Consider the following 21395-nt stretch of genomic DNA (forward strand, 5'->3'; position numbering starts at 1 on the left):
ACAAATCAAATTATTTACAAATACAATACAAACTTTGAAAACCTCCTTTCCCCATCCAAATAGAGCTATTGGGGACCAAGGAATAGACCTGGGAAGAATATCCATCTTAATAAGATTTATTTGTGCCGCCATAGACAAGCCAACATTGCAACAGATCTTTACCTTTTTTTATACTTCTCTAAAAAGGGTAACATTTTCAAAGTGGTACATTGGTTAACATCTACACAAAAAAATAATTAAAGGAATCTTTGGGGCTTAATACAGATAAATAGTTCATGCATAAATTACCTACATCCTAAGTCCTCATTCAGATGAGCGTATGTTCACGTGCACATAGGTGCGCACAAAACCGCACATCTATTTGAACCATTGGTTTCCCTATGATGTGTTCATATGTCCATGTTTTACAGGCTTGCAAATGTGCGCACCTGCAAAAGATAGGACATGTGTGCGCCGCATAAGTCCATGATGCCTGTAAATATTCCCCGCTGGCAGTCCCCTCATCACTGAACACTGTGACAGCACTGTCACAATGTTCAGTGTTGATGGCACTCCCCATGGGGATTAATAAATCCCTTGCCACAGCTATGGCAAAGGCTCGTGATGTACTCCCATTCATTTCAATGAGGGCATCGCTGCTGCCGGAGGTCCCATTAAAAGCAATGAGCTGCCGGCAATCCCTGCAGTGATTTTCTGGGGAGGGCTTTAAATATAAACCCTTCCTTGATAATCATCCCTAGCATGTCTAAAAAATATATACTCACCTCTCCGCCACTTACAGGGCTTGGCGTGTCTAGCAGCTTCTCTCCGTGCACTGCTCTGAAGCTCTTTCAGCAGACGGCGATTTTAAAATGGCTAAGCACTCAGCCAATCACAGGCAGTGCTCAGCTATTCATTGAATGACAGCTGAACACTGCCTGTGATTGGTCACAGCTCTCTGCCAATCACAGGCAGTGCTCGGCCATTCATTGAATTCAATGAATGGCTGAGTGCGGCCTGTGATTGGCTGAGCACTTTGACCAATCACAGGTAGCGCTCAGCTGCCATTCAATGAATGGCTGAGCACTTAGCCAATCAGGCATAGCCCTTTCAGCAGCCAGGGATTTTCAATCCCCGATTGCTTAAAGAGCTTCAGAGCAGTGCAGGGAGAGAAGCGGCTGGACCTCCGAGCCTTGGCAGCAGTGTAGAGGTGAGTGTATGTGTGTATGTGTATATAATATATATATATATAATATTTTTTTTTTTTTTTTTTTTTTTTTTTTACACACATGCTAGGGATGATTTTTAGGGAAGGGCTTATATTTAAAGCCCCAAAAATCACTGCAGGGGTTGCCAGCAGCCCATTGCTTTCTATGGGGCTGTCGGCAGCAGCTGCGGCCCCATTGGAAGCAATGGGCACAAACCTTCGTTCAAGCGTGTTTAGGTACGTACTTGGACACGCGGTTTAGTGCGCACCTATGAAAAGAAAACCCAGATACTAAATCCAGAAAAGCATCCCAATTGCTTAATAATCTTGCATATATTTTGTTGTTAAATACATCTTTTATTTGTTTCTCTCTACAGTTTAACTGGAGCTCAGCACACCGGAATGCAATTTAATTCTATCAGTTCATTCTGGAAATGACTTAAAATCATAACAGAAGACAAGCTAAATCTCTTGACTTTCTTTTACTTTAGAAAATTACATTTAATCAGTCTAAGCAAATAAAGTAACTGCACTCAGACACAAACTTAAGGAGGGAGGAGAAGAACTCACCCGGCAGAAGGGAGGGAGATCAGCGGATGCCGAGGGTACTCTCTGCCCTCTGGACATCCAAGAAGGCCTTGTATGCACTGGGGGTGCCGGTGTCCGGTTGGTGCAGGCTGCTTGTCCTGGCGCTCCGGGTGCCCAAGCTGGCGGCTTTGTCCGTGGTTCCCCCACTCTAGTGTTTGGTCACGGCTGCCGGCAGCGAGTCCCGCGCTGGCACGCCTGACTGCTAATCAGTCGCGAGGTGCCATTATTGTGTTCTTCCCCGGGTCCCCAGGCGCTATCCTACCATTCGTTGTATTTAATCAGATGTATTAAGAAATGATCTTCATCTCTTTCTCTCTCTCTTGTGCACTTGCTTTGTATGCAAAAAAAATAAAATTTCTGTTGCAGTATCTCATGTTTTATTTTAATATTATATATATATATGTGTGTGTGTGTACATAATCCTATGAATAAGTGATAATATCAAGGCATGTGGCATGTGTTGGCCAATGAAGACTACGATCTATTGGCACAAGATATACAGTAACTTCTAATAAAAGAGCACATTTAGATTATCATTATGCAGTGCTGATGACCCCTTGGCTTTCCTTTCTCACTTAGAAGTCTAGTTATTGGGGAATAAAATGAGTCTCTTTAGTTTTGCTCCATAGTCTTGTTGTTGAGTTGCATCTTTTCCAGCATACAAGTTACTCAAGTGGAAAGACAAATAGCCGCTTCTTTAGTTATCAACAGTGACATACATCTTGGCAGAAACCAGATTAGCAAGGGATTGCCTTATATTTCCTGCAATGAAATTATAGAGTGTCCAATTTTACCATTTACTATAAATCACAAATTTCTCAAGAGTTGGCTATTAACCCTTTCCAATCCACCGTCTGACGTCTTCAGACATTCCAATGTCGGAAGACGTCCGGCAGGGTATTTTTACTGTATATTACTGGCTGCTCTGTTGTTGGGGGCCTCTCCGGCATGTCATATACAAGCCAGCAGATGGCGACATTGTATAATGGCAGAAAGAGAAAGCTCCTTAGGAAACCCTGAATCCAAAATTGGATTGCAAAGGGTTAATACTAGGGATGAGCGAGCATACTCGTCCGAGCTTGATACTCGTTCGAGTATTAGGGTGTTCGAGATGCTCGTTACTCGAGACGAGCACCACGCGATGTTGGAGTTACTTTCACTTTCATCTCTGAGAAATTTGCTCGCTTTTCTGGCCAATAGAAAGACATGGAAGGCATTACAACATCCTCCTGTGACGTTCCAGCCCTATACCACCCCTCTGCAGTGAGTGGCTGGGGAGATCAGGTGACACCCGAGTATTAAAATCTGCCCCGCCCGCGGCTCTCCACAGATGCATGCTGACATAGATCAGGGACAGTGCTGCTGATGCTGCTGCTACTATAGGGAGAGCGTTAGGTGTTGTTTTAGTCTTCAAAAACCCCAACGGTCCTTCTTAGGGCCATATCCGACCGTGTGCAGTACTGTTGAGGCTGCTTTTAGCAGTGTTGCACAATTATGTTTTTTTTGTATATCGGGCATGCAGACCATAGTGTCCTCAGTCTGCAGTCATTTTACTGAGTATAGGGGCAGTACTGGTGAGGCAGGGAAAGAGGTATACTGTCTATATAGGCAGTGGGCTTTTTCCCCAAAACTTCCAGAAAATACAATATTAGGCCTGCCTGTCACTGCCTTCAGTTTACTGCGTCTCTGCTGGGGGTAGTAGTTGTTGAATTAATACCCAGCCTTGCGTATAATTGTTGCCTGCCTCTGCAATGCGTTACCTACGCGAAGTCAGCCTCCAACAAAGCAATCGAAATACAGTGCATATCACAGGCAGTGTGGTTGTTCCCACAAAGTTTAAAAATATACAAGATTTGGCCTGTCTGTCATGGCCTTCCGTTTACAGCGTCTCTGCTGGGGGTAGTAGTTGTTGAATTAATACCCAGCCTTGCGCATAATAGTTGCCTGCCTCTGCAGTGCGTTACGTACGCAAAGTCAGCCTCCAACCACAGCCTTCACCGCCTCCGGTTTGCACCACTGCCTCTCCTCCTGTGCCCCAACCTGCCACTGAGATCCAACCCCCCTCTCAGGACACAGGCACGACCGTCTCCCGGCCTGCACCCACACGCTCACCTCGGCTGTCCTCGGCCCCATCCAGCAATGTCTCTCAGCGCAGCGTCCAGCCGTTGCTAGCGCAAGTGTTTGAGCGCAAGCGCAAGTACGCCGCCACGCACCCGCACGCTCAAGCGTTAAATGTGCACATAGCCAAATTGATCAGCCTGGAGATGCTGCCATATAGGCTTGTGGAAACGGAGGCTTTCAAAAACATGATGGTGGCGGCCCCGCGCTACTCGGTTCCCAGTCGCCACTACTTTTCCCGATGTGCCGTCCCAGCCCTGCACGACCACGTCTCCCGCAACATTGTACGCGCCCTCACCAATGCGGTTACTGCCAAGGTCCACTTAACAACGGACACGTGGACAAGCACAGGCGGGCAGGGCCACTATATCTCCCTGACGGCACATTGGGTGAATTTAGTGGAGGCTGGGACAGAGTCAAAGCCTGGGACTGCTCACGTCCTACCCACCCCCAGAATTGCGGGCCCCAGCTCGGTGGTGGTATCTGCGGTGGTGTATGCTTCCTCCACTAAACCACCACCCTCCTCCTCCTCCTCCTCCTCCTCCTCCTACGCAACCTCTGTCTCGCAATCAAGATGTGTCAGCAGCAGCACGTCGCCAGCAGTCGGTGTCGCGCGGGGTGGCAGCACAGCGGTGGGCAAGCGCCAGCAGGCCGTGCTGAAACTACTCAGCTTAGGAGATAAGAGGCACACGGCCCACGAACTGCTGCAGGGTCTGACAGAGCAGACCGACCACTGGCTTGCGCCGCTGAGCCTCCAACTGGGCATGGTCGTGTGTGACAACGGCCGTAACCTGGTGGCGGCTCTGCAGCTCGGCAGCCTCACGCACGTGCCATGCCTGGCCCACGTCTTTAATTTGGTAGTTCAGCGGTTTCTGAAAAGCTACCCATGCTTGTCAGACCTGCTTGGAAAGGTGCGCCGGCTCAGCGCACATTTCCGCAAGTCCAGCACGGACGCTGCCACCCTGCGGACCCTGCAACATCGGTTTAATCTGCCAGTGCACCGACTGCTGTGTGACGTGTCCACACGGTGGAACTCTACGCTCCACATGTTGGCCAGGCTGTATGAGCAGTGTAGAGCTATAGTGGAATACCAACTCCAACATGGGCGGCGTAGTGGGAGTCAGCCTCCTCAATTCTTTACAGAAGAGTGGGCCTGGTTGGCAGACATCTGCCAGGTCCTTGGAAACTTTGAGGAGTCTACCCAGATGGTGAGCGGCGATGCTGCAATCATTAGCATCCCAAATGGGACATTAACAATGCTGGGGGTCAAATTGACATAACACCTTGTCCAACACTCAGATGGCCAGCACCCCTAAATCTCGTCTCTCTGTGCCATGGGCTCCAGATCAGTAGAAATTTGTCATGAGTGTCCTTTAACCAGCTGGACAGCTTCTCTACATTGTAGGTCATGTCCACCCTCCATTGGGCCAAGGATGGAAGTACTTTTTAGAGCCATAAAAGGGGGATGAAAGCCTTTGCCGCATCAATCAGGAGAGCAATCAGCGAGTGTTTTAAGGAATGGAAGACCGCAGAGGGCCTCCAAAGAGTATGTCAGGTGTAATTGAGAGGTTTGGAGAGAATTTCCACAGTGCCACCTCTACGTCATACTAAAAGGGAGTCAAGACCAGGTATTCCCACCAAATGTGTAAATATGAATCTGTCACCGCATTGCACCTCCATAATCTGTCATCAGTTGCTAGATTTTAATCATAGAGCCATTGTGGTGTCTTCTACTATTTCATTAATGTTTGTAGTGGGCCTCCTGTAACAGGATGCAAGGGGACAAACCATAGGCCGTTTTCAGGATAAGATTAATATCTCCTGACGAGAGAGAAATGTGCAGTTCTCTATCTCTCAGGAGGTGAAAAAAGCAGGTTTCAAATAGGGAAAGAGGTCTAGTGGATGTATAGAACCTACGGAAGTCCCCAAACACCCCAACCACATGGGCCGACAGTAAAAAGTAAAAGACCTGATATAATAAGAGGGACCGAAGTGTGTCTTATGGGCTCATGTGAGCTAGTGTTTCTAAATCGCTAATGGTCCTGTTTGTGAATTTTGTCCAAAGACTCACTCTGCAGGGGTCCAAAGGTGAACCCATGAGTCTATGTAATGTGCAAAGAGGGGTGACCGGGGAGGGGTTTAATGCTAATGCTTCCCTCAGGCCATTTCAGGTCTCACAGGGACTCCGCAGGAGGGGTTGAAGTTCACGGATCTGTAAATATTTTTCCTGGGAAACCATAGGTCCTCAAAAAGGGTAATACCATATGATTTCTCGACCATTAGAAATAAAAGGCAGTCCCTCAAAGGTCTAGCTAGCTCTATACCTATACCTTTGCTACAGAAATGTTACTGGGATCTGCCTATACCTTTGCTACAGAAATGTTATTGTGGTCTGCCTACACTTCTGCTACAGGAATGTTACAGGGGTCTGCCTATACTTTTGCTAAAGAAATGTTACTGGGGTCTGCCTATACTTTTGCTAAAGAAATGTTACTGGGGTCTGCCTATACTTTTGCTAAAGAAATGTTACTGGGGTCTGCCTATACCTTTGCTACAGAAATGTTACTTGGGTCTGCCTATACTTCTGCTACAGGAATGTTACTGGGGTCCGCCTATACTTTTACTACAGAAATGTTACTGGGGTCTGCCTATACCTTTGCTACAGAAATGCTACAGAGGTCTGCCTATACTGTGGGTGCACAACGACTTCCCATAGCGGTGTTTTACCGGTCTGGCACAAATACACTGACTGACTAGGGCAGAAATGTGAGCAGAGGCCGAGGTCCTTGGCGGGGTGAAACTCTGCCATGTTTGGGAACTCTGATTTCTTCAGGTGTAATACCATCTTTGTGCACTGACAGCATAGGTGTGCCCAAGGAACTGAAAGACTTCCTCTTGCGGTGTTGAGCTATCTGACACCTACACTGAATGAATAGTGTGTGGACACATGGATTTCCCATTGCTATGTAACTCGCGGCACCTTGGGTCACACAGGGTGGAGGCTGGGACCAAGCCTGACCCAGGGCCTGCTCACATACTTCCCACACAGACTATTGCGGGTCCTACCTCGCTCATGGTTTCTTGGCCTTGTTATGCCACCTCCTCCTCCTGCTTGGGGTCAGGGGATCAGTACTGGGCAACATGTATTTTCGTGTTACCATAGTTATCTGAGACATTGGTTTGGGCCAAACAAAAGGAGCGTTACTGCATTAATGAGACGTTCACAGCTGCACTAGCATCTGTGTCCGCTATATGCCTACGATTACCGAGGGTGTGAGCCGAGGTGGAGGTCCTTGGCAGGGTGAAACTGCCTTGTTTGGGCGCTGTGATTTCTTTATGTGTAATACTTTCCTTGGGTTCCTTTGGCTTGCCTATGCTGTGGGTGCACAAATACTTCCCATAGCAGTGTTTTACCAGTCTGGCACAAATACACTGACTGACTAAGGTAGAAATGTGGGCCGAGGTCCTTGGTGGGGTGAAACTGCCATGTTTGGGCGCTGTGATTTCTTTATGCATAATACCATCTTTAAGTTCCTTGGGCCCGCCTATGCTGTGGGTGCACAAAGATTTCCCATTGCGTTGTTTTTTCTGTCTGGCACAAATAGACTGACTGACTTGGGTAGGGTGCAGAGTGCAGATGGCTTTTCTATTGTTCAGCTATCTGACACCTTCACAGAATGAATTGTGTGGGGACACATGGATTTCCCATTGCTATGTAACTCACGGCAACTTGGATCACACAAGGTGAAGGCTGGGACCGAGCCTGACCCAGGGCCCACTCACATGCTTCTCACACAGAGTATTGCGGGTCCTACCTCAGTTATGGTTTCTCTGGCTTATTATGCCACCTCCTCCTTCTGCTTGAGGTCTGGAGATCTGCGTTGGTCGGCATGTATTATCTCTCGCACAACAAATTACCACAGTTATCCAAGATACAAGATTGGAGCATTCACAGGAAGCGTTAGTGATTTCATGAGACGTTCACAGGGTCACTGTATACCTGTGGTGGTTACTTTTGCGACACCACCTGCTTCAAACTAATCTTTGGTGTTAGTATTTGCTGCTGCATTTGTGCCCATGTTTGCGGCTCCTGACAATTTTGTGACGGAGGTGGCACGGGATGGGAATGATGATCATATGTCAATTTATCATCAATTCTCAACAGCATTGTGGGCCATCGCCCACACTTTCAAAGAGGGTCACTGCCTGGCCCTGCCAATCCTCTGCAGTGTGTGCTTCCGGTTCCTCCTCATCCAGTATGCACTTATAAATAGACATGAGGGTGGTGTGGCTGTGAAGCGAGTGTGTGGCATGAGGGCAGCTGAAGGTTGCACAGGGAAACTTTTGTGTGCGCTGTGGATGCAGGGTCGTGCGGGGGGTTTGACAACATGTAACCCGGGAGAAGAGGCAGTGGTGTCACCCGCAGGCAGTGATTGTCCTTGGTTGCAGGTAGTGTGCTGCTTAGCTAAGGTGTGCCTTGCTAATGAGGGTTTGTCCGAAGTAAAAATTGTTAGAGAGGGGGGCAGACTCTTGCCCCCATTTTGGCTTAATAGTGGGACCTGGGAGCCTGAGATGCAGCCATGCATGCTGCCCCTACCCTTCCCAATCCGTTTCTGTGGTGCTTCCATGACTTTCTTAGGTTTTCCAGAGTTTCACAAGCCATGACCCATGCAGAGCATCGGTCCCATACAAAAATGCTTGAGTCGCCCATTGACTTCAATGGGGTTCGTTATTCAAAACCAGCTCTCGAGCATCGCGGAAAGTTTGACTCGAGCAACAAGCACCCGAGCATTTTGGTGCTTGCTCATCTCTAGTTGCTATCTATGTATATAAAGACGAAAGCCCTTACTGACTCACTGACTGACTTGCCACTAATTCTCCAACTTCCCGATCTCGTAGAAACATGAAATTTGGCACGAGCATTGTTTATGTCCAAAATAGGAAAAGTAAAGGGGTCCCAACTAGAGATGAGCGAGCACCAAAATGCTCGGGTGCTCGTTACTCGTGTCGAACTTCCCGCGATGCTCGAGGGTTCGTTTTGAGTAACGAACCCCATTGAAGTCAATGGGCGACTCGAGCATTTTTGTATATCGCCGATGCTCGCTAAGGTTTTCATTTGTGAAAATCTGGGAAATTCAAGAAAGTGATGGGAACGACACAGAAATGGATAGGGCAGGCGAGGGGCTACATGTTGGGCTGCATCTCAAGTTTCCAGGTCCCAATATTAAGCCACAATAGCGGCAAGAGTGGGCCCCCCTCTCCCCAACAACTTTTGCTTCTGAAAAACCATCATTAGCAAGGCATACCTTAGCTAAGCACCACACTACCTCCAACAAAGCACAATCACTGCCTGCATGACACTCTTCTGCCACTTCTCCTGGGTTACATGCTGCCCAACCCCCCCCCCCCCCCCCGCACGACCCAGTGTCCACAGAGCACACAAAAGTGTCCCTGCGCAGCCTTCAGCTGCCCTCATGCCACACGCTGGCCTCATAGCCACACCACCCTCATGTCTATTTATAAGTGCGTCTGCCATTAGGAGGAACCGGAGGCACACACTGGAGAGGGTTGGCAGGGCCAGGCAGCGACCCTCTTTAAAAGGGGCGGGACGATAGCCCACAATGCTATACAGAAGCAATGAGAACTCCAATCCTGTGCCACCTCCGTCATGAGCTGCAAACGTGGGCATAGCAATGGGGAATCCATGTGCCACACAGTATTCATTCTGTCAAGGTGTCGCATAGCTCAATCCACACTGCAAAGGGAAAGGCGTCAGCGCTCTGCCCCCTACCCAAGTCAGTCAGTGCCTTTGTGCCAGACAGGTCAAACCCTGCAATGGGAACTAAGTTTGCACCAACAGCATAGGTGGGTCCTAGGAAACCCAAGACATGAACAAAAAATTGATCTGAGCGGCCAAACATGACAGACTTGCACCCCGCCCATGGCATAGGCCTCGGCCCACAGATTCAGCAATCCTAGGCTGGAAGCGGACTTTCACTGCACCCAGGACATAGGCCTCTGCACAAACCCTCAGCAATCGCGTGCCTACAGCGGACTGCAATGCTAGCGTAGCTGTGCACGTCTCATTAGCGCTGTATTGCTCCTGTAGTTTGTCCCAATGCAGTGCCCCGGATAGTAGAGCTAATGTCAGATTAAATACAGCTGGGCATTGGCCCACACTGCATGCCCCAGTCAGACTGGGGTTCTTTATAAGTAGAAATAGGCAGGTACAACTCCGTGTGTACCGACAGCATGGGTGGGTCCCAGGAAGCCACTGGCGTTACATAAATAAATCCCATTGCATTGCGCAGCACAGCTGAGGTAACGTCAGATTAAATGCAGGTGGGCTTCCGCCCGCACTGCATGCCCCAGTCTGACTGGGGTTTTTAATACATAGACACAGGCAGGTACAAATCCCTAATGTGAAGTCCGTGTGGACCCAAAGCATGGGTGGCTCCCTGGAACCCACCGGCGGTACATAAATGTATCCCATTGCAGTTCCCTGCTCAGCAGAGCTAACGTCAGATACAATACAGGTGGGCTTCGGCCCACAGTGCATGCCCCAGTCAGACTGGTAATATGTACCTTCACATTCCCACCAACGCGGTTACTGTTGTCGCGACTGCGGACCTAGTAGCGCGGTTTTATTTAGTTGGTTTTCGGAATGTGGCCTGGATTAAGTGGGCCGTGGCGGGGGGATGGTGGCGGGGCTCTCTTGTTGTGTCGTTAAAGGTGAAATTCTGGGGGGCGTGGCCTGGATGGAGAGCTGGCTGGTCGCACCTTAACTTAGCTCCCGTCCAAACCTGTCTAGCGACTATAAAACCGGACATTTATTCAGCCCAAAACTCTCAAAATCTCTCCTGAGGACGTCGGGCATCGGGAAACATGCCGAGAAGATCAAAAAAGCTGTCACCAAAGAAGCTGACAGACTTCTACGCCACGAGAGGCCGGGAAGAAGACCCCAAAGATGGCGCCGCCAGACTCCCGTGCTCGGCAATAAACAAGAACCTCTCTTCCCCCAAGCCGGCGCTGTCAGAGGAGAACAGCGGAGGTGAAATCTTGCCCGCAATCCCAGCTGACATAAGGAAGCCTTCCTCTGCTGTGCCAAACACGATCCCTCCGGGGAACAACAAAGAAGGGTCCCTGCCGGACCGCTCAACCAGCGAACCGCGGCACTTGCTTCCCGGCGTGTCCCATCGCTTGCCGGAGCGCCTGCCGAGGGCTCGTCGGGACGGCGCGGGGGCTGTAAGCGAGAGCAGCGCCCGCTGCGGCTCTTCCTACCTGCTTGATGCGCCGACACGCTCATCTCCTCCACGGCTTCCCGGTCCTGCCGATGAAAATCATGACCGGTCCCAAAGTACGCAGGTGGGTGAACGGGGTCCCCCAGGGCTAGCTCCAAATGAGAGCAATCCTTATCGAGCGGCGGCAGCCACAATCTTAAAGGGGCAGTCCCCCCCACCCCACACAGCCCACGCTCCCAGCGGAGCTTCAAGCTGCAGGTTACTGCAGAATGTTCTCTTGGGAGACCTCCAGGAATCCACATCAGCCAACCTAAATAAAGGGGAGACAGGGCCCCTCCACAGTACAAGCAACGTCCTTCACCATAATGCAGGGAATGCCACCAACCTGCTGTTACTCCAGGGGAGCTGTGGGGACGGGGCAGTTAGCCCCCCGGATACAAGCTCCTCCCCCCCTCCTCCCTTACGGAAAGCCCACCATTATGTAACACTACTAAAACAGTGCAAAGCCTTCCGGGCTGGTCCCATGCAGGCTCCCCTGACCCATCTCAGGCGGCCGCAGGCCCTATAAACAACAAAAGAGCACTACAAAAGCTCTCACCAATTGCAGAAATGTTACATAACAATAAATCAAACGACGCCAGTCCGCAAAAGCAACGCTTACGCTACTCTAACGATTCAGAGCCAGTCTCTGAAATGTTACTAGAAGACATTCCGGCCCACAACTATGCAGCTTCAGAAAGATTCATGAAAGAAGCAATGCTAGCGCTGCACTCCTCTATGAAAAGAGACATTGCTATAAGCCTTGCAGGCATAAATGCGTCAGTTGAGGAGCTGGGATCTCGTGTGGACCATACAGAGCGTAAAATGGGCGACTTTGCCTCGGCCTATAACACACTGGTGGACTCACATAACACTCTGGAAGAAGAGGTGGAATCCCTGCGCAACAAACTAGCAGATATTGAAGATAGAAATCGCCGGAATAATATCAAATTCAGAGGTATTCCAGAATCGACTCCCCCCTCCGAGCTCATTTCCTTTCTTCAAAGCTTAATCCGAGCGGTCATCCCACAGTGCTCCCCAGTCGACCTCACTATTGACAGGGCCCATAGACTTCCTAGAGCCCAATCTATCCCGTCCTCTTTCCCCCGAGACACGATAGCTCGGATACACTTCTTTCATATCAAAGAACAACTCATGAAAGCTTCAAGACAACTAACCAAGCTTCCAGCTCCTTTCCAGGACATTTCACTTTATGCAGACCTCTCCCAAATTACAATATTAGCAAGAAAGAAACTCAACCCCATAACCTCAGCCTTAAGAAATCACAATATAAGATATAAATGGGGTTTTCCAACTAAGATCATTATTGTAAAAAATGGGAAAACCCATGTAATCTCTACCCTGGATAAAGGCATGGATCTTTTGAAAGAATGGAATATTCCTTGCTCACCACGGCCGAACCAAGGCCAATCCAAGAACAACAACTCTTCTCCCAAGATTGTGCAGGAGTGGAGAGAAGCAACCTAGAAGCCTCAACTTGCTGAATACTGGACCCCGAGTACAGGTTTTGTCACATTTACTGCAGATATTCCCCGAGTCTGCGCAGTTTCAACCTACTGCACGTTTATGCTTTTGTTTTTCTTTACAAATGTTTTAATGTTTCTTATCCCCTATAAGGTACTTAACTTTTGCTGTCTTGTGAATTGTATACCACTGACAAAAATGAATATATCCCGCTGTTCTGGAGGTACGTGGTGCTGGGTTGTAGCTCCCTCGATGCAGACCCCTGACAATCTAAATGGCGTTAAAAATTTTGTCTCTTAACGCAAGGGGCTTGAACAGCCCCTTCAAAAGATCCCTTTTGTGGAAGGAAATTAAAAGATCAAAAGCAGAAGTGGTCTGCGTCCAGGAAACCCATTTTCAAAAATCTGACACCAATAGACTGAACAACAGGGATTTTCCTCATATTTTCTATGCAAACGGACCCAAAAAAAAGGCAGGAGTCCTCGTTGCAATCAAAAAAACCGTTGCCTTTCAGCTTGTCCAGGAGGTTCTAGATGAGAGAGGTAGATTCGTCGCTTTGGTGTGCAAGATTAATAATGCGACATTCACTATAGTGAGCGTGTACGCGCCCAACACTGCACAGGTGGCTTTCTTAAATTCTGTCCTTAAACAGATCTCTCGAATAGCGAAAGGCAAACTTGTATTGTGCGGTGATTTCAACATCATCCATACCCCAGACTTGGACTCCACGTCCAAAAGCGACAGGACTCCCGCTTATCTCTCGCAGTGGCTCCGCAAGGAGGACCTGTATGATGTATGGCGATGTAAACATGCGTCTGAGAAAGACTTCACGTTCTTCTCTCACAGACATAACACCTACTCCCGCATCGACATGTTTTTAACAACCAAATGGCTTTTGCCTCTGGTTGAAAGGTGCGAGATAGGAGTTATTTCCTGGTCTGACCATGCCCCAATTACCATGACTCTTCGTTTGTCCCCCCCAACCAAAAATACTTTCATTTGGAGAAACAACATTCACGTAATGTCCCTAAAAGACAACATCTCAACAACTGAAAAATTGCTTTCTGAATTTTTTGCCTTAAACGCTCTGCCCGACACCAACCCAGCCACTCTATGGAACACACACAAGGCATATACAAGAGGCCTTCTCATCCAGCAAACGGTCCATTACAACAAACAGCGCAACGCTAGGACAAATGACCTACTAGCTAAGGTATCAAATCTAGCCGAAATCCACAAATCGGAACCTTCCTTAACAAATTTACTCTCACTAAAAAAAACAAGAACAGAACTGCAAGCCCATCTTGCAATTAATTACGAGAAACACATAAAAAGACTCAAAATGCAACATTACTACATGCATAACAAGGCAAGCAAATTAATGGCCAACAAGGTTAAAGCAATGAATGCAAACGCAAGAACCCCCTTCTTAATTTCCCAGACAACTAAAAACAAAGTCTATAGCCCACAAGAAATTGCCGACGAGTTTAGTAACTATTACAAAACGCTATGCAACCTAAACAAAGACAACGACGCCCCCCAGCCCAATGAGGAGACAATCAACTCATTTCTTTCTACACTCTCTCTTCCATCCCTCTCACAAAATCAAACTCAACAACTAAATCTCCCTATTACAACTCAGGAAATTGACCAAACTATTTGCTCCCTTAAAAAGGGTAAATCTCCAGGGCCGGACGGATATTCCAATGAATATCTTAAAATATTTAAACCGACCCTACTCCCACATATACGCAATTTCTTTAACAACATAATGACATCAGGCTCAATCCCCCCGGAGAACTTAAGGGCAACAATAGTTACTATTCCCAAGGAAGGGAAACCCCCTGAGACCCCAAGCAACTTCCGCCCCATCTCTCTCCTCAACACAGATATCAAATTATATGCAAAAATAATTGCTAATAGGCTTCTTCCCATTTTACCCCAACTTATCAAAAACGACCAAGTAGGATTTACGAGGGGACGCCAGGCTCCAGATGGAACAAGACGACTGATTAATCTGATCGCCAAAATTGGCCAAACGCGAATGCCTTCTCTGCTCCTTGCTCTGGATGCGGAGAAGGCATTCGACAGGGTGCACTGGGGATTTATGCGCCACACGCTAGAAAAATTTGGCCTTTCAGGGCCGATTCTGTCAGCCGTGTTGGCTCTCTATTCCGCTCCCTCAGCCTCCGTGCTATCGAATGGGGTCCTATCTGAGCCATTTCAGATAACAAATGGCACACGCCAAGGGTGTCCTCTTTCCCCCCTGGTTTTCTCAATGCTGATAGAACCATTAGCGGAGGCAATTCGGGTAAACCCGCAAATAGAAGGCATCCCCATAGGAACAAGTTCTCATAAAATCAACCTTTTTGCCGACGATGTGATCCTAACTTTGATAAACCCAAAAACCTCACTCCCCCAGGTCATATCCACCCTGCAATTATTTGGCTCTGTTTCCCTCTACAAGGTGAACCCCACCAAATCACAAATGATGGGCATCAACCTAACTAAGCGGGAAGAAAACTTCCTAAAATCTTCTTTCCCATTTCAGTGGTGCCCTAACTCTCTCCCCTACTTAGGAATTGCCCTAACCCCCTTAACTGACGACCTACCAACAGCAAACTTCCCTTCTTTGAAGACCTCAATTCAAAAAGAATTAGATCGCCTCTCCGCATACGAGCCTAGCTGGATGGGCAGAGTGATACTGTACAAAATGATAATACTTCCTCGAATTTTGTACTACTTTAGGACTATTGTGGTACCCATCCCAGACTCCATACTTGCCCTATTTCACCAGCAAATGTGCAAATTCATATGGAGGGGGGCAAGACCCAGAGTGGCATTCTCTATCCTAAACAGGCCTCTGAGATTCGGAGGACTGGGTATTCCCAACCTCCGAAATTACCATAAAACCTTTTTGATCGACCAGACCAGACATTGGTGTAATCTGGAGACAGACAAAAAATGGGCGACTATTGAATCAACCACAACAGGAGCTCCCAACTGGAAGGCCTTCCTCCTGGCCAACTCAATGCAACCACAAAGCGACCCACAACTCCTGCCACCAGTGAGGGCCTCCTTACACGCATGGCATACAATAAGCGACGTTAGAAACTCAGAACAAGGCACAACAAAAATTCCTCTCCCACTTTCCACTCTACGTCACTTAGTTCCTGATCTCTCCTTGCACAACTGGCCACATAAAGCTTCCATGACTATTTCAGACCTCTTCCAGGGTAACAACTTACTCGACTTTCGACAGATACAGGAAAAATATGCAGTTCCTCCCTCAGAACAGTATACATACCTCCGTATCTGCAATTATTTAAAAGCTCATAAAACTACCTCCATAACCCTCCCAGACCCTCTTAACGACCTGCTCAACGCTAAAATAGCAACACATAAAAAACTAACCAAAACTATCTACACTTGTCTTTCTGGCACCCAATTTTTTAAGAAAACAGTAAACTTCCTTAACTGGGAAAAAGATTTAAACAAGAAATTCTCTCAAAACGTGTGGTGCGACGCCCTTAAATGGGCCCACAAATCTTCCGCTTGTGCCTCTCACTGGGAACAGTACCAAAAACTTATAACCAGATGGTATTGCACTCCACTAAGATTGGCACAGATGAGAAAGGACATATCACCTCTTTGCTGGAGAGGATGTGGAAGAACCGGGTCTCTACTCCACATATTCTGGTCCTGCCCCCGTATACGCCAATACTGGGCTAAGGTATCACAATTCATCTCCAACCTCCTACACATACCAAACAAACTAGAACCTGAACTTGCCTTGCTTCTAGTAGGTATGGGAAATGTACATAGAAACCACAGAGTAATAATTTCTCACATACTACACTCATCGCGGGGCCTTATAGCGAGAAACTGGAGATCCAAACATATCCCATCTATCGAAGAAATGCAAGACACGGTGTCACTAAACTGTGTAAATGAGAGAATGATAGCTCATCAGAGAGACACTTTACCCCAGTTTCGCAGAAAATGGGTTAATATGGACCCAAGCAATGAAAATGCCTGTGGGTTTTGACTAGTCCGATACCCTCCCCCCCCCCCCTCCCTCCACCAAACACACTAAACACAGTAAACACATCAAATGGTCTGAGGTGTTGTGAACCGTCTCATCCTCTATTATAATCCCCATATTTCCGCTGAGTCGGCGAGAACAGGGATTCCACAAGAACAGCACGCATACCCACAATGCTATTGATCTAAAGTACCTTAAAGTTAAGATTAAGTTTACTCCCTATTGTCCCCCCCCCCCCCTCCTCCCCTGCTGTTTCCCCGCAACTCTCCCTTTCTTCCCTCTCAGGAATAAAGTTGTACTATGCTACATTGTAAAATGTTGATGGTGAATTTAACACTTAATTCTTGTTTTGTTGTATGAATCAAATGCCAATAAAAATTCCTTGATTTAAAAAAAAGGTGAAATTCTTGGACTGCCACCAGACGGACCAATGCAAAGGTATTTGCCAAGAATGTTTTCATTGTTGGAGGAGGAGGGGGATGTTTTTGAGGCACTACGTATCCATGGTTATATGCACCTTAACAGTAACCGCGTTGGTGGGAAATGGCCTCACCGCCATCATGTCTTTGGGAAGCCTCCGTTTCCACACCCCAGTGACATAGCATTAGAAGCGGTATAGGCAGAGCCCAGAATTAGTAACATTTCAGCGGTAGCATTAGGGACAGGCCCCAGTAACATATCACTAGCAGCAGTATAGGGGGAGCACAGTCTTAGTTCCATTTCAGTAATAGTAGCACTCAAGACAGGCCCCAGTAACAATTCCAAAGCAGCAGTATAGGGGAAGCACAGTCTTAGTTCCATTTCAGTAATAGTAGCACTCAAGACAGGCCCCAGTAACAATTCCGAAGCAGCAGTATACGGGGAGCACAGTCTTAGTTCCATTTCAGTAATAGTAGCACTCAAGACAGGCCCCAGTAACAATTCCGAAGCAGCAGTATAGGGGAATCACAGTCTTAGTTCCATTTCAGTAATAGTAGCAGTCTAGACAGACCCCAGTAACAATTCCGAAGCAGCAGTATAGGGGGAGCACAGTATTAGTTCAATTTCAGTAGTAGTAGCAGTCAAGAGAGGCCTCAGTAATATTCCCGTTGCAGCAGTTTAGGGAGATAAGTCTCTTTCACATTTCAGTAGTTGCAGTATAGACAAGGCCCCAGTTACATTTATGTAGCAAAAGTGTAGGCCAACCCCACACACCTTGCTGTAGCATGAGTGCAGGTGAAGCCCATAAAAATTACTAGGATTACACTGTAGGCGAGGGCCCAAAAAAATTGGTGTACCAACAGTACTAATGTACCTCAGAAAAATTGAACATGCCCAACCAAGAGGGCAGGTGAAACCCATTAATCGCTTTGGTTAATGTGGCTTAATTTGTAACTAGGCCTGGAGGCAGCCCAATTAAAATAAAAATTGGTTCAGGTTCAAGTTTCAACGCTTTAATGAGAATTGAAACGTATAAACATTGTTTACAAAAGTCATATGACTGAGCCTTGTGGGCCTAAGAAAAATTGCCCGTTCGGCGTGATTACGTGAGGTTTCAGGAGGAAGAGCAGGAGGATAAATATAATACACAGATTGATGAAGCTAAAAGGTCCATGTTTTTTATGGTGATAGAGAACAATGCTCCCATCCGCGGGTGCAGCCTACGTATTGTTTAGGTACCGCTGCTGTCCGCTGGTGGAGAAGAGAAGTCTGGGAAAATCCAGGCTTTGTTCATCTTTATGAGTGTAAGCCTGTCTGCACAATTATGAGGGAGGCTGGGTATTAATTCAACAACTACTACCCCCAGCAGAGACGCAGTAAACTGAAGGCAGTGACAGGCAAGCCAAATACAGTATTTTTTTGAAGTTTTTGGGAACAACCACACTGCCTGTGATATACACTGTATTTCGATTTCCCTTTTGGAGGCTGACTTCGCGTACGTAAAGCACTGCAGAGGCAGGAAACAATTATGTGCAAGGCTGGGTATTAATACACCAACTACTACCCCCAGTAGAAACGCAGTAAACTGAAGGCAGTGACAGGCAGGCCTAATATTGTATTTTTTTGAAGTTTTTGGGAACAACCACACTGCCTGTGATATACACTGTATTTCGATTTCCCTGTTGGAGGCTGACTTCGCGTAGGTAACACACTGCAGAGGCAGGCAACAATTATGCGCAAGGCTGGGTATTAATTCAATAACTACTACCCCCAGCAGAGACGCTGTAAACTGAAGGCAGTGACAGGCAGGCCAAATACAGTATTTTTTGGAACTTTTTGGGAAAAAGCCCACTGCCTATATAGCCAGTATACCTCTTTCCCTGTACCACTGTCCCTGCCTCACCAGTACTGCCCTTATACTCAGTAAAATGACTGCAGACTGAGGACGCTATGGTCTGCACGCCCGATATACAAAAAAAAAAGTGCAACACTGCTAAAAGCAGCCTCAACAGTAATGCACACAGTCAGATGTGGCCCTAAGAAGGACCGTTAGGTGTTATTTTAGTCTTCAAGAACCCCAACACTCTCCCTATAGCAGCAGCAGCATCAGCAGCACTGTCCCTGATCTATGTCAGCATGCATCTGTGGCAAGACGTGGGCGGGGCAGATTTAAATACTCGGGTGTCATGTGATCTCCCCAGCCACTCACTGCAGAGGGGTGGTATAGGGCTGGAATGTCACAGGAGGAAGTTGTAATGCCTTCCATGTCTTTCTATTGGCCAGAAAAGCGCACAAATTTCTCAGAGATGAAAGTGAAAGTAACTTGAACATCGCGTGGTGCTCGTCTTGAGTAATGAGCATCTCGAACACCCTAATACTCGAACGAGCATCAAGCTCGGATGAGTACGCTCGCTCATCTCTAGTAAGTAATTTTTTTTTTCTTTTTTACTCTACTTTTAATTGGCTTTTCAGGGAAGCGCTTATGATGCCCTTCCCTGAAAAGCCATTGACGGCAGCCGGGGCTCAGCGTGTTCTGATTTGTGATTAGCTGAAGCGCTCAGCAAATCACAATTAGAGTTACCAGCAGTCGGGGATTTTAAATCCCTGCTGCTGCTAGCTGAGAGCTACAGAGCTGGAGACAGCGGCAGAAGACGACGCTGAGCCCCAGCAGGTGAGTATTTTTATTTTTTTTTACTATTTTAAAAGGCTTTTCAAGGAAGGGCTTCTGAAGCCCTTCCCTGCAAAGCCACTGACAGCTGCTGGGGCTCAGCAGCGACTTCTGCCACTGTCCCCGACTCTGTAGCGCTGCTGAGCTATCAGCAGCCGGGGATTTAAAACTCTCGCCTGCTGGTAGCTCTGATGTTGATTGGCTGAAGCACTTCAGCCAACCACAATCAGAGCTACCAGTAGGTGGGGATTTTAAATCCCCGGCTGCTGATAGCTCAGAACTACCGAGCCGGGGACAGCGCCAGAAGTCGTGGCTGAGCCCCGGCAGCTGAAGGGAGGTGAGTATTGTTTTTTTTTTTTTTTTATATATACTTTTTAAAATGGCTTTTCAGGAAAGGGCTTATGAAGCCCTTCCCTGAACAGCCATTGACGGGATGCCGGCAGCAGGATTCTCTACAGCAGTGTGACAGCTGCATTTGAGAATTGAAGAATTCCCTTTGCTGCATCTGCCACAGATGTAGCAGCAGGGAATTCTTTTAACTAGCGGAGGTGAAGGAAACATCTGTGCATGCAGCAGATGTGTTCTTCATGCCCGCGGGGTCACGGCAGCGGCGGAGAGCTAAGTTTTTGTTTGTTTGTTTTGTACTAAAATGTTTCTTTTTCCCTAAGGGTACGTTCACACGAACGGGTTTTGGTGCGTACTTAGATGCGTACATACGTCTGTACCTAGGTACGAGTGAACACAGCTGCGTGCTTGTTGTCAATGGAGCCACAGCTGCTGTTGGCGGTTCCATTGAAAACAATGCTCTGCCGGTCCCCTGCATTCTTTTCCAGGGAAGGGCTTTACATATAAGCCCTTCCCTGAAAAAGAAACATTTTAGTGCAAAACAAAAAAAAAAAAAACTTTCCTCTCCGCCGCTGCTGTGACCCCTGAGGGCATGAAGAACACATGTATCTTTCACCCCCGCTAGTTAAAAGAATTCCCTGCTGCTACATCTGCCACATCTGTGGCAGATGCAGCAAAAGGAATTCTTCAATTCTCAACCGCAGCTGTCACACATGACAGCTGCGGTAGAGAATCCTGCTGCGGGAATCCTGTTAATGGCTTTTCAGGGATGGGATTCATAAGCCCTTCCCTGAAAAGACATTTAAAATAGTGCAAAAAATAAAAAAAAAACAATTCTCACCTCCCTTAGGGCGCCCACCCACTGGCGATTTTTTTGCCCTGCGAAATTCGCAGCATTTTTTTCTCTGCAGGGGTCTATGGGACTTGTAATGTTAAAATCGCGATCACGCAAAATCACGATTTCGCGGTAAATTGCGATTTTGCGCGATCGCGATTTTAACATTACAAGTCCCATAGACCCCTGCAGAAAAAAAAAGCTGCGAATTTCGCAGGGAAAAAAAAAAACGCCAGTGGGTGGGCGCCCTTAAGCTGCCGGGGCTCAGCCGCGACTTCTAGCGCTGTCCCAGGCTCTGTAGTTCTAAACTATCAGCAGCCCAGGATTTTAAATCCCCGCCTGCTGGTAGCTCTGATTGTGGTTGCCTGAATTGCTGCTACCAGCAGGCGGGAATTTTAAATCCCCAGCTGCTGATAGCTAAGCAG

The 21395-nt window shown here is 47.6% G+C and overlaps 1 protein-coding gene across 2 annotated transcripts in view; it reads left to right on the forward strand.

Annotated features, from left to right (window-relative positions):
- LOC136631583 (embryonic protein UVS.2-like) overlaps positions 1–21395 on the forward strand; it is a 167935-nt gene that overhangs the window by 68809 nt on the left and 77731 nt on the right. The window contains exon 13 of one of the 2 annotated variants that reach the window (XM_066605868.1): positions 1564–2142. The exons of the other annotated variant lie outside the window; for it this stretch is intronic. Coding sequence (XP_066461965.1) covers positions 1564–1568 — 5 coding nt within the window. The 3' untranslated portion in view covers positions 1569–2142. Of the gene's footprint in view, positions 1–1563; positions 2143–21395 lie in introns of those variants that run through there. 2 annotated transcript variants of the gene reach the window in all.

The sequence above is a fragment of the Eleutherodactylus coqui genome, chromosome 6 (genome assembly GCF_035609145.1).
Source record: "Eleutherodactylus coqui strain aEleCoq1 chromosome 6, aEleCoq1.hap1, whole genome shotgun sequence".
NCBI classification, from domain to species: Eukaryota; Metazoa; Chordata; class Amphibia; order Anura; family Eleutherodactylidae; genus Eleutherodactylus; species Eleutherodactylus coqui.